Here is a 14,168-nt window from a genome sequence, read left to right as displayed (position 1 = left end):
TTTCCTACTCTTTTACACTCTAACAGTTTAAAGTAGTTTTTGATAAATGTATTTTATTTATTTCAGATCTTGAGGAAGCTCGAAGATCGAGGGGCTGATCTGGATCGCCTTTATGATATGGAAGAAAAGGATATTGGAGCTCTGATTCGTTTTGTACCTGGAGGGAAGGTAATCCTTGTGATTGTATGTGAACTTTTTGATGTTGAGAATAACTTCTTTACTGCATTTGCAGACAGTGAAGCAATATTTGTCATTTTTTCCAATGGTCCTGTTATCAGCCACTGTCAGTCCTATCACGAGAACTGTCTTAAAGGTTATTCTAGTTTTTCTTTTCATAAGTTATATATCCTCTATAAGACGGAATCTATTAACTCCATATTGTCATGGATTTAGATACTGGATACACCATCGACTGGCTGACATAATCCTTCTTATTTGCTATTGTAATTATTGTCCAGGTTGATTTACTTGTAACTCCTGATTTCATTTGGAAGGATCGTTTTCATGGAACTGCTCAGCGGTGGTGGATTCTTGTTGAGGTGCTATGTTTGCTTCGAGATCCTAACTTTATTATTAATATATTTAATTATGCTAAAAATCTCAGAGCTACTTTCTTTTGGGATAAAATATTTGTTGGAGTAATAGATTGCATTTGTTTTGCCGACTTGCATGTATAATAATTGATTTAATTGCATCTCTCTTCACTTTCCTCCTCATTTACCTAAGTGACTTCACTTTGCTAATTTTTCTCCATTTTTCTCATCTATTTTTTAGATTCTTAAAGATGAAACATGTGAAGGTGAATATATAAAGGAGTGTCTATTCCCTCTCGAAAACCTTTTACTCATGTGGTTAAATAACAAATAGAAGAAATAATTAACATTAAGGTGTCTAGATATCACTCCTTTTTTTATACTCACAACATTATTTCTTTTTACTCATGTCTCTCCTTTTTATAATCAATAAAGTTAATTAATTACAATTAAATCTTGTCAAAAAAAAAAAAAACATTTGATCAACAATATTTCTTTCAGTTTCCCACAAGCTTAAATATGGAGTGTGTAACATTAATTGGTTAAAGAATCTAGATTCTAGGCATTCCCTAACTTGAATAATTTTAGTAACCAACTGAGGTGTTTCATTTTCTTAAAGACACACCTCAAGCAAAATAATTTATAAGAAATAACCTGTGCATTCAACTGGCCAAATGACTGGTTGATTATAAAAAAGGAAAGACGTTTTAAGGGTGATACTTATCTTGTTTACGGTAACGATTTATTATTAGCATCTTTCTATGTTTTAAAGTTCTAATCCATGTCATCTTATCTAGCTTGAAAACAAAAATCCCCAGTATATCAACCGAAAGAAGTGGAAATAAGAATTATTTTAGAGATCTGTAAATTAATATTAATAATTAAGGAAAAGATTTACTTAGATTGATGACCAAATGTAATTATTGATATTAGTAAAGGAATGTGTTAGATGATGAGAAAGTACCGTGTATAATACATTGATTGTCACAGTATGCGACTTAAACGAGGAGTTTCTTATAGGGTAAAAAGAGTGTTGAAGATACGTAAGGATTTTCCAGTTGTAACCATATGGAAGAAGTTAAAATGGGAATGGTAGCCTAAAAAGAAGGAATCATTGCTAACTACCCTTTAGCTAGTGTGGACTGTGAAAATATACAATAATAATGATTGCAGTAACAAATAACACAGTAATATTAATTAGAAGGATGTTACCCGTATTCAATTAAAAAAAGCGGCTTCACACGGGGAAGTATGCATGTTTATATCCTCCATTACCATTATGGCATAGATAAAACAGTAAAGTAAATTGTCTTGTACTTAAATCTTGTTAAAGTATGATTGCAATATTTAATTGGCTTAAGGTTTCTTGCTTGATTAATATGTTTTTCTTTTTCTTTTGAATTCATTCTATCAATAATTATATTTCTGATGATAATAAGAAGTGTAATTAGATCTCTATAAGATTATTAGGCCCACAATGTTGTGTAATATATGGCTCTGGTTGGCCTTCAACATGTGAGTTGTTTTGATGTGAATTTTCATTATTTATTGGCAACAATGAAACATACATGGGAGCGATCTATATTATGCTTTCCCACCAAATTTTAATCTTATTTCTCTTAGTATACATATACATTATGCTATACAAACATGTCAAGTAGCAAGCAGAGGAAAAAGAACTATGGATGGAATGAGTGAATGAGAGGGGGGCAGAGACTGTTGAAAGTGGATGGGGGAATAATGGTAAGATATTGAAAGGGGAAGTAGAGCTGGTTTGAAGTGGCTGGAACTGGATTTTTTTTTATTAGAATTTTTACTTCTTCTTGTTACGATGATTTATTCCCCAAGATTAAAGACTAAGAGGTTGTGATCAAATATCCTCCTTTTCATGTATACTTATGTTCAGCAAATCCACTTAAGAATTACTAAAGAGTTCTGAACATTATGCGAGAAGCTGATGTATGGAGTTGTTATTGCCTAAACCAAGGACCAAGCCCTCAGGTGAAGCTTGGGGAAACCGTTACAAGATGTTGAAGTTCCTCCTCTTTTAAAGTGGAGACTTGATTTAATTTTTTTGGTACATGAGTGTAGACTTCTTTAAGTTTAATCATTCATTTGCTTTATATTTTCTAACACTCGTTTTACCCTAGGCATGGTGGCTCTGGAACTATTGTAATGTGACCTTTTATGTTGGGCTGTTTTTCCCCTGAAAGTGTATAGATTTGGAATCCTATTAATGCATTGAGACTGATTATGACGTGCTGTGACTTCGTAAATGCAAATTTAGAGTATCGTATTTAGTGATTGTTTTAGCTGGCAACTTGTATTTCTCACTTACTGAGGATATTATGCTGAACAGGATTCGGAAAATGACCATATATATCATTCAGAGCTGTTCACACTTTCGAAGAGAACAGCAAGAGCGGATCCTCAAAAGCTTTCTTTTACCGTGCCAATATTTGAACCGCATCCACCACAATATTATATACGTGCTGTTTCTGACTCTTGGCTTCAATCAGAATCTTTTTACACTATATCTCTTCACAATCTTGCTTTGCCTGAGGTAATCTATAAGCTATAGTACAAGGAAGAATAAGATTATTATTTTTTTTTTTAATTTAATTTTTCCTATGTTTGTTTGTTTGTTTATTGCACCTCTTTGTTAATTGGTTACGTTACTTGTGTATTCTATACGGGAATTCACTTGTTTTTCTTCTGTTTTCCAGTCTCACACTTCCCATACAGAACTGCTTGATTTAAAACCTCTTCCAATAACCGCGCTTGGTAATAGTATGTATGAATCCTTGTACAGCTTCTCGCACTTCAATCCAATTCAGACACAGGTCCGCATCTTCTTGTTCTTGCTACAATATAGTGTAAAAGTTACTGTGATGCTTATTTTTTTATACCTTAACGGTTCTTGTAGGCTTTTCATGTCCTGTATCACACAGACAACAATGTTCTCTTAGGAGCTCCTACAGGAAGTGGAAAAACTATATCAGCTGAGCTTGCAATGTTTCACCTATTCAATTCTCAGCCTGATATGAAGGTTGGTTTTTGGATCTGTTACCCAGTTAAGAGAATGCATATATATACTAGTCATTTTTTCGTCAGAGATGTGATAAAGGTTGATGAAGTTACTGGTCAGGCCATGCAAGACTTCATGTACAATATAATTTATCTTAGAACTCTAGAAAGATGGAATTATAATTTTCTTTTGGTCATACTTTTGATCCTGTCTCTTTTGCCTTCTTCAGGTATGTGTACATAAGGGCTTTGTCGTGCTCCTAGTATATAAACCCTTTCTTCCTGCATTAATGTGCATATTTTAATTTTCATATTACAAACTTTTACTGTAATTTCTCATCAGTTTTTGGGAAATGCATAGTCATGTGGAATCTTGTTAGATCTGCCTTGATGTTATGAATTAATATAGCTTTGGACAGAATTTCGAGATTAGATGCAAGCATAAAGCAATGAATGATGTTTTATTCTGGAAAACAGCAATAAGAAGGATAATTCAAACTTTCGAGATATTCAGTTGAAATTAATCAATCAAACATCATTTTATTGCTTTATTCTTGCATTTGATCTCCAAATTTGTCCAAAGTTATATTAAATAAAATTCAATGCGTATCTTTAAATTAGCAAAATTTATAATATAATGATACACAAGTAAAGATAAAGATGGTCAAAAGTGTGTCTTAGAGATCATTAAAGTCAAATTGTGCAGAATATCATGTGTCAAAGGGATAATCCTCTTGCTCACAGCTCTTGAAGTTTAGTTAACGATAATTCTATTTATTAATGCTGCATTTGCTTTTTTGTTGTATTAATTGTGTTTTGGACAGTTGTAGTTATCAAATTCTAGTAAATGTTATAAGACTTGTCTTGAGGCAAACTGTTTTTGTTTAACCTGGACAAAGGTTTAATCTGACTTTGTGGCGGGTTTTCGTTGTTAGTCTAACATCAATAAACATGCACTGCTTTTATTCTTGCAGGTTATATATATAGCACCCTTGAAGGCCCTAGTCCGAGAAAGAATGAAAGACTGGAAAAGGCGACTTGTCACTCAGCTGGGGAAAAAGATGGTACACTGGATATTTTTCTAGTTGATTTGGAGAAAGAATTTTGTTTGGTTATTTCTTTTTGTATGGTTAAATAATTTTAATGACAATTTCATGTGATCAGGTTGAAATGACTGGTGATTTTACTCCAGACTTAATGGCCCTTTTGTCAGCAGATATCATCATTTCTACTCCTGAAAAGTGGGATGGAATCAGCCGTAACTGGCACACTCGAAGCTATGTTAAAAAGGTTATGCCTTTCACCCTTTGCTATGGTTTCTCTTAATTAATATCTCTCTTTATTGCCTCCCTTCCTTTATTAGTTGAAATTCAATGGTACATTGAAATGCGTGCGTGTGTGTAGGTAGGTAGGGCTTATGATTTTTTGTGTATTTGCTACCTTTTAAGCTGTTTGGGGATCTGTAGGTAGGGCTTATGATTTTGGATGAGATTCACCTACTTGGAGCTGATCGTGGACCAATTCTTGAGGTAATATTGATCTCAAATGCATGTATGTTGTCACTTGGGTGGGTCAGATTTGCAACGATGAATCAGACCCCCTATTAATTCTGTCTTATTTGTTTGGTTCCTCTATCCCTTTTATTCTCATTCTCTTCCACTAATTCTACTACTCATTGAATACTAATATGTTAAATAGTGTAAATTTGCAAATTATGTATGTAGTCATAACAATGTTAATATTTGCAATGTGCGTGCCTTTGCCCCATGCCTTGTTTTTGGAAAGTGATCATTCCTCAGAGCTCCTCATATGTGCTAAAACTATGAAGGGCTCAAGGTGAAACCAAACTACCATACCACTAGGGATAGGGAGATTATAAGGGCTTCCAGTCCATATAATCTTGTCTGTTCACATAAATAAAAATCAAATGGCAACCTAAAGAGTAAACTGATTGCCTCAATAACCTAAAGAGAACAAATAGGGATACCCCTCCCCCAAATAAAGACATTAGATAGTTTACCATATCATCCTTGCACACTTATTCTGTATAAGGCTAATAGGCTATGAGCGTTATGGTCTTATGGAAAACTAACTTTGGTCTTGTAAGTAATCTAAAGGTAACATCTGGACAGTCATGTTTGGTTGGATTATTAACAATTGTACTGCATCCTTTTCATTGAAAATATCCTTTTCTTCCCACTTTCCACTTATTAAAATAATAGAAGGGTCGCACAGGTAGGCATGATGGGGCTGTCAATTAACTTTACCTATGCCCAAAGGCTTATAGGCCTATATTCTATAAACTTTCTACCGCACTAAAGAGTGTAAGACTGTAACAACCAGTCACCGAAATTTGAACTCTGATCCCTGGATGGCGGTGAAAGGCTACAGTCTTAGCCAGTCCATTAAGTTGGTTTCTTACTCCTGTGCTCAAGAAAATTGTTGTTAGAATATGCCTTAAAATTGTCACTCCCCTTCACATTACCATAACGGGGATCTCGTTATGGTTTTCTGTTTTGGGCCTAATTTTTGGTATATTTTATATTTGTTTAGGAGTTCTACATAAACTCCTTAAGCTATTAACCTAGCATATCCTCTAATATTTGTGCTCGATTTAGTTCTTTGCATTTGGACGTAGCTACTTTAGTGAACCATGTAAATTTGTGTGAATCATTTTCACATCTGTTACAACGATTGTCTCTGTAATTTTTTGTATTGCTCTTACTCTTAAGTCTGAAGCTAACTTTATCTGTTTATGTTGCTGAGAATTATCCATTATTGTTTCAGATTATAATCATGTCTAAACTGCCTTGTTTGACGATCTTTTAAGCAATTCATGCAACTATCATTTCTATATTGCTAATGGCAGATTGTGCTTTTTAGGTCATTGTCTCAAGGATGAGATATATATCGTCACAGACAGAACGTTCTGTGCGATTTGTGGGTTTATCAACAGCTTTAGCAAATGCAGGGTATGTAATTATTTCCTTAGGAATATCTTTATTAGTCTTTCCTTCCTGACTGTGCATTTATGCTAATATTGTCTAATTACCCTTGTTTGTGTTTATTGTATTACCACAACTATGCAATGAAATCTATAGTTTATGTAGACAAAGAGGAAGCAGGGTATTAATAATATAGAAATTTGACACGTGAGGTGGCGAGTTTGGCATTGACTTACATATATTTCACTATTGTAAGAAACACTTGTTATATGTATTGTCCATATTAGCTGCGTCAGTGATGCTTCAATGATCTGTAAAACAAATTTGAATTACCCAATTTGTGCTATAGACTGTTATGTAGGAGTTAAGATATTCTGTTAAATACTCCATATACAACTTCAAAAGTGCCATAAACTTTTGAATTGCTATTCAGAGAGCTACACATCTTGCTTGAGGAAAAAGCTACTAGTATTGAAAATTTTATCCTACATTCTACAACTATTAGGGTTACATCTGAGATCTGATATAGGGGCCTTATAATTTGCTATAGAGTAATGATAATGTTCTATTTCCACTAAAAAATCAAGCCCAGGAACCTTGAAAACAACTCATTTTAAACTATATTACGCTTTTCTTTATCCACAATTCGAAATTGGTTAGATATTCCCTCCCGCCGACTTCAAGGCCCAATCAGTAATCGTGCCAACAGGGCTGGAAGGAAATCTTAACCAAATTGATGTCTATGATCCACCTTGGCCAGCGCTGCAGTAGACTAGTGCTTTCTGAACTCGATTTTGTATAATTCAATTTTTTCCCTTAATTCATCTCCTCCACTTCATTCTTCCCCATCGGTAGGCCTACCTGCTTTGGAAGCTGCTTTCCCCACCCCCACCCATTTTGACTAGTTACCGATAATGCTGTTGTCATTTCTTGCATCTTTGACTTAAACCACTCTTAATTCACATTCTTTCCGTAGAAGCCCCTCCCCTTGCAATTGGCAAGTCTGCAAGCCACGATTGATTCCTTTCATGTCTTACTCAGCCTTACCCTTCCTTTTTCCCACCAACAACCTTGCTTATACCTTAACCACATTTTTTTCTTCTTCCTTCCCTTTCTTTTTGTTTAATTTCTTGCAGCCACCTTTAGGGTTTCAGGCACTTGTCAATATAAAGCCAAATATACAAAATAAGGTGTGAATAACTCTCTTCATAAACTTTGCATAATTACCATCGATGAAGTTTTAACTAAAACACAAAAATAACTCAAAGAAGCACAAAAATAAAATGGTATCTACATAAGCTAATGAAATTCAAATTTGTGTATCTTCTTGGTGCAATAAAATAATACACCTTTGAATCATTTATATACTTATAAGTTATAAGTGTGGCTAAAAATAGATGAATTCCTACTTTACATATTTTATGAATAATGTAAATAAAACGTTGAATCTCTGTTTGTGATTTTTTTAATCAAATAAGTTGTGTTACTTGATAATCTATTCATACTATTGACCATATAGGAATTTGGCTGACTGGCTGGGTGTCGGTGAAGTGGGACTCTATAATTTCAAGCCGAGTGTGCGACCTGTACCACTTGAAGTCCATATCCAGGTCAGTGAAATTGCTCTTTTCAATTGGCTTAATATCTGACCATGAAGGTATAATGATCAGAGTGTTGCTTACATATGCTCCTAAAGTCTAAGATATGTGTGATTACTCTCTTAGAGGAGCATTTCTTCTAAATATCATGATGCGTGAATTTCCTTATTGCCAAGAGTTGGCTGCATAGATTATTCTTCATTCTATATCCGATGGATTCTGCAAATTTAGGATGAATTTCAACATAAATGATGTTAAAACAATAAAAAGACCTTATCAAAACTGCGAGCTGTATTCTACATTCCAATTTCTGTACCACAAATCATATTGTACTGGCTACCTTGTAACATTGGTGCTGCTTGACTGGCTATTGTGGCTGAAAAGTAATTGCTACATTTCAGAAACGTCAGCTTTATAGAAATAGATCTTTAAACATAACATCTTTGTAGGTTAGAGTTGGGTTGCTTGCTTCTTTGTGGTGCTACACTATGGGTGTATCTTTGGTCTTAGGTTTGTTAAAAAATTGATCTTGTTTTAACAGTAGTTGTAAATTTGTAATAGTTTAGCTCACGATTGTAGATATGTTTACATCTTTAAATATTTGTCTTTTGGTTATTGTCTTTTTAGTTCTAGATACCTATTGTTTTTGTGTTACAAGATATTGGTTTGAGTATTGCAAAAAGGTGAATGGTTATCTCTGCCTCTCATGTACAGGGATACCCTGGGAAATTCTATTGTCCAAGAATGAATAGCATGAATAAGCCTGCGTATGCTGCTATCTGTTCACATTCACCTACAAAGCCAGTTCTTATTTTTGTTTCCTCGCGTCGACAAACAAGACTTACTGCTTTGGACCTTATTCAGGTACAGAGGAGTATCTTTGGACTGGTTTTGTTTATTTCCCATTAATTTATATGTACTTCCTCCGTTCTTTTATTATTGCACCACTTGCCTTTTTAGGAAGTTTCACAAATATTGCACCATATCCTCTTTAGGAAAAAAATTATTTGTGTTCACACTACAAATACCCAACATACCCTTGCTTTTTCACACTTATTTTTTAATTTATCAATGTCACATGGGCAATTTTGTTTTTTTACCTTTCTCTCTTACTTTTTTCCACTACCAAAATTTTTGTATCCAACCCCTATGGTGCAATAATAAAAAAACGGAGGAAGTATATATATATATATATAATTTTTTTTTATTTTTTTTTTTGTAAATCTCTGCTTTTACGTTCATGGATGTTTATGACATTTTTGCTGCTGTCCTTGCCCTTGACTTGTATTAAGTATGCTGCATCTGATGAGCATCCAAGGAAGTTCTTGAATATACCAGAAGATGCACTGCAGATGATTCTTTCCCAGATATCAGATCAAAACCTAAGGCACACCTTGCAGTTTGGAATTGGTTTGCACCATGCTGGATTGAACGACAAGGATCGATCTGTAGTTGAAGAATTGTTTGGAAACAACAAGATCCAGGTTCATCTGCTGACTTAGTCTGGAAGCTTTTTTTTGGTGTGATGTAAAATTTCCGCGTATTGATTTATAATAGCACCCATTTTCCCTGTCTTGCTCATGTTTTGATTATATTGCAGCGTTCTGAGCTCCATAACGTATACTTTTATAATGATTAATTTAAGTATTTTGATTTTTACTTGATAGGTATTGGTTTCAACTAGTACATTGGCTTGGGGTGTGAATCTTCCTGCACATCTTGTTATTATAAAGGTTAGCCTACTATAAAGTGTATACAATCTCACTATGATATATGCAAGTTTTAGTATGGAGGGTGCTTTTTTTTTTTTTTAATCTGCTACTATCATTTTCCCTCTGGGCTATACAGAGATGCTTTGTTGATTCTATTGACTAGAGCCTATTTGGGTAGTTTAAGCTGAAGGAGGGAAAAAAGTGGTGGATGTATAGATGGTGGGACAAGACTTGGTTGTTAGTGGCTCAAGACGTAAGAGGATAACCTTTCAAAGGGTTTAAATGGTTTGGGCCAAAGCTGTGCATGGGTCTCTCATGGGTTGATTATGGACAGGTCATTAAACAAGCAAGAAAATATGAAATGGAGAGAGGCAAAGATAATTGCAAATAACTACAGAATTACACAATTAGTTTTCTTTATCCTAACTATTTGCATTTACAAAATTATTGGGAAACCCTGTCCTTTACAGCCAAACCCATTTAACACCCTTTAAAATTGTCCTAACCCTATTAAAACCAGATCTAGTAAGGACAGGGACAATATTCTCTTTTCTGTTTGTTTAATTAATGTTCATAATCATACTGACGGATATTTGCATTTAGGAGTAGGTTGATGTTTAGCTTTCCTATTCTCTTTCATATTGCCTGAATCTGGTCCTAGGTTATTACCATTTTGAGGGTGCTTCCTGACTATGTATTTTTATGTTTGTGTGTCAATAATTGGCAGTATCTGTTAATATTAAGTGGCTGGGTTGTGGAAGATGATTATGTAGACAATCTTTATCGGGTTAGAGAGAAGGGATATGCAAGATTAGTGATAAAGTAGGTTAGGATTGAAATACCTGCGACTGCTATTATTTTTTAAAAAAAAAAAAAAAAACTTATGAAGAAATTGTGAATGCAACCGGTTATTAGGGAGACAACTCAGCAGAGAATCCAATGCACTCCCATTTAGGAAGGAAGCTTGATAGGTTATGCATAAACCTTTCCCTTTACCTCTTTCAATGGTTGGTGCATGTATAGGAATTCACTGAAAGAAATTGTACTCATAATCCTCACGTTACAATTGAGTCAACAGCTGAGGGCTGAGGGCTGAATGTCACAATTTATTCTAAATTATGACGATGAAAATGAGTTATCCAACTTAATGGCTCTTATTTTTACTTTTGCAGCTATTTCTTGCATCTCTAGGTTTTCCTCTATGATACCATTCATCTCCTGAGTGTCACCTTTTAAAATCATGAGTTTTTTGTTGAATGACAGGGAACAGAGTTTTATGACGGGAAATCAAAAAGATATGTTGATTTTCCTATAACAGATATCTTGCAAATGATGGGTCGTGCTGGTCGACCTCAATATGACCAGCATGGGAAAGCAGTTATTTTGGTTCATGAACCAAAAAAGAGTTTCTACAAAAAGGTATTATATACATATTGCTTTGAAATTCAATCATGAGAATGCATTTTTGAATCTGTTTGCTAAAAGCATTTTTTCTATTTGCAGTTCCTTTATGAACCCTTTCCAGTTGAGAGTAGTCTCAGAGAGCACTTGCACAATCACTTCAATGCAGAAATTGTGTCTGGCACAATTTCCCATAAGGAGGATGCCATCCACTACTTAACCTGGACTTATCTTTACCGAAGGCTGGTAAATTTCTACTTATTACTTTATGAACTCTTATTGCATGGGATTGTGATGATAAGCATTGGAGTTTCTCGTTATCTCTAAATTGAATATCTAAACCTCGATAAGCTATTGTTACTCTTTGCTTCCTTACTGTTGCTGAACTGTCTGTTTGTCCTCTTAGGTATAATACGTTTTCTTCATTTGTTTGCCTTTTTACTCAGATTTTTTCTTTTAGTTTGAAGTGGTGATATTTATCTTACAACCCAAAGGAAAATTATACACTTCATTATAACAAATAAACAACAATTATGTCTATATAGTTTTATTATCTTTGCTGGATTCGTGTTTTCATTAGTGTAATAGTCGTTCTCTTTAACAGAAAGTTCATTAATAGGCTACTTGTTAGATACAATGCAGTCCACATGGAATTACTGGCAGATCTATTTAGTGGGACTAATGGCCTATGGTGGCACGTTCATTTAATTTACAATTTACTGTGCCAACATGTTCATTTCTTTTGAATACTTATTATTTTTTCCCTGATTGAAGCTAGTGTAAAGAATGATCAGAATAAAAGGATCTTAAGATGCGCCTTTTTTGCTACTTAGTATACTTATTTCATAATTGTCATGGTTTATCTATAAGATGAGTGTGTGTTGTTAGTATCTTTTTTCTGATATATAGAGATGAAAATAGGATTTAAACTTAGGACTGCCCTTCAAGACTTAACATATTAAGCCGGCGATTTTCTCATTCACCTTTTTTTTACAACTCTAATTTGTGCTCAAGTCCGTCTCATGTGACATACAGTGCTACCCCTAATAGAAAATACCGGATCCCTGCCACTGGGCAAATAAAAAATAAAAAATAAAAAAAATACTGGCTTTCAGGTTCTGGTTGTCATATTATCATCTGTGTCATTTTATCTGCAATAACTAATCACATTTTACATTCAATCTAGACGGTTAATCCAGCTTATTATGGTTTGGAAGATATCAATCCAGTGGTCGTGAGCTCTTACTTATCAAGGTAATGAATCAGTGGCTCATTTCTTTTTACATGACTTCTTTTATAAAGGCATTATTAGTATTAGTATTGTCATCCTTCTAACTCTCTGTCGCAGGTTGGTGCAAAGTACATTTGAGGATCTAGAAGACAGTGGTTGTATAAAAATGGTTGAGGATAGTGTGGAACCGATGATTCTAGGCTCGATTGCATCTCAATATTACCTTAGTTATTTGACCGTGTCAATGTTTGGCTCCAACCTTGGACCAGGCCTTTCGCTTGAAGTGAGTGTTAGCTTGAGATGTGATTGTTTGTTTTCAGCTCCCATCCTTTTCTTTTAATCAGATCCTTCTCTCCTAGGTTTCATTGCATATATTATCTGCTGCTTCAGAGTATGATGAGCTTCCTGTGCGGCATAATGAGGTATAATTATATATGCATTATTTGCCATAAGAAATTTTGGCTCTGAAACTTAGCATATTTTTTTTGGTAATGTATCTCTCACTATTATCATTTATGCAATTAGAAATTTTATTCGATGATGAAAATTTCAATCGGTATCTATATGTTATGTCATTTATAAATATGAGTACCAAGGCTTAGAGAGGGTGTCACTAATATGCAAATATAGTTATGCTTAATCAACAACAATCACTTAAAATTGAAAATTTTGCCAGCTGCACTCAACTTTATGAATAATTATCAAGTCATTCTAGGTCTCTAGTCTTCCTTAATTTAACACTTAAAGCTGCTACCTCTCTCTCTCTCTTTCTCTAGGAAAACCACAATGCAACATTAGCTGAGAGGCTTCCATACAAGGTGGATAAGAATCGTCTTGATGATCCACATGTTAAAGCAAATTTGCTCTTTCAGGTCATTCCTTTATCCACATTATCTGTTATGTCACCTCTTTGCATTTTTATACTGTGAAGTTGACTTTAGATATTCTGGAATATACTATAAGTGAAGAAACTTTGAATACAGGCACACTTTTCCCAGTTAGAGCTGCCAGTCAGCGACTATGTGACAGATCTAAAGTCTGTTTTGGATCAGAGTATACGTATAATTCAGGCCATGATAGATGTATGTGCCAACAGTGGATGGCTTTCTAGCACACTTAATTGTATGCATCTAATGCAGATGGTCATGCAGGTATTTTTCTTCCCATATATATGTCTTTTATTTTTTTGTCATAAGAATTAGCCTATATGTGCTTACATTGCTTTATACGCAGTCTGTTGTAATTATATTTAAGCTGACATAGGTAGCTTGTTACCCAATAAACAATGATGTTCGGGAGTCTTAATTTCAGCTTCTCTATATCTTCAATTTTTTATGTAAGATTTCAAGTTATTGATTTACTAATGCTCCTGTTGATGGATTTCTGCATGGTTTTGTCTGTACAAATGGTTTTTGTGTGTATATGCATGAGCTTGTCAGAATTCTATTTGAAGTTTACTAGGAAGTTTTACTATGCCTGAAGTATGTTTCCAGATTATTAGCTCTTCTCCAGGTAAGGAGTTCTAGTAAGCATCTTAAAATTGCAAGTCTAAGGCCTCAAGAACTGATTCCTAGCTGTGGACCTGTGGCCATCCCATTCCCTCCCCAAAGAAAGTAGGGAAAAAAAAAAAAAAAAAAAAAAAAAAATCTGATGGTTTAAATAGTAGTCTGGAAGGATGTGTCACTGCAACTTTTCATTCTTAAAATCCTCCTGCTGCATTT

The 14,168-nt window shown here is 34.3% G+C and overlaps 1 protein-coding gene across 2 annotated transcripts in view; it reads left to right on the top strand.

Annotated features, from left to right (window-relative positions):
• LOC110700686 (DExH-box ATP-dependent RNA helicase DExH14-like) overlaps positions 1–14,168 on the top strand; it is a 34,261-nt gene that overhangs the window by 17,038 nt on the left and 3,055 nt on the right. For both annotated transcript variants that reach the window (XM_021878269.1, XM_021878270.1), the window contains 21 exons: positions 67–168; positions 233–313; positions 459–539; positions 2,893–3,096; positions 3,260–3,376; positions 3,460–3,582; positions 4,535–4,624; positions 4,725–4,850; positions 5,027–5,089; positions 6,444–6,532; positions 8,025–8,115; positions 8,818–8,967; positions 9,396–9,587; positions 9,771–9,836; positions 11,079–11,234; positions 11,319–11,462; positions 12,403–12,470; positions 12,565–12,730; positions 12,807–12,869; positions 13,224–13,319; positions 13,431–13,598. In XM_021878269.1, the coding sequence (XP_021733961.1) occupies positions 67–168; positions 233–313; positions 459–539; positions 2,893–3,096; positions 3,260–3,376; positions 3,460–3,582; positions 4,535–4,624; positions 4,725–4,850; positions 5,027–5,089; positions 6,444–6,532; positions 8,025–8,115; positions 8,818–8,967; positions 9,396–9,587; positions 9,771–9,836; positions 11,079–11,234; positions 11,319–11,462; positions 12,403–12,470; positions 12,565–12,730; positions 12,807–12,869; positions 13,224–13,319; positions 13,431–13,598 (2,436 nt within the window). The remainder of the gene's footprint in view (positions 1–66; positions 169–232; positions 314–458; positions 540–2,892; positions 3,097–3,259; positions 3,377–3,459; positions 3,583–4,534; positions 4,625–4,724; positions 4,851–5,026; positions 5,090–6,443; positions 6,533–8,024; positions 8,116–8,817; positions 8,968–9,395; positions 9,588–9,770; positions 9,837–11,078; positions 11,235–11,318; positions 11,463–12,402; positions 12,471–12,564; positions 12,731–12,806; positions 12,870–13,223; positions 13,320–13,430; positions 13,599–14,168) is intronic.

Source organism: Chenopodium quinoa, unplaced genomic scaffold, assembly GCF_001683475.1.
Source record: "Chenopodium quinoa cultivar QQ74 unplaced genomic scaffold, ASM168347v1, whole genome shotgun sequence".
NCBI classification, from domain to species: domain Eukaryota; kingdom Viridiplantae; phylum Streptophyta; class Magnoliopsida; order Caryophyllales; family Amaranthaceae; genus Chenopodium; species Chenopodium quinoa.
This window is presented reverse-complemented; position numbering and strand designations above follow the sequence as displayed.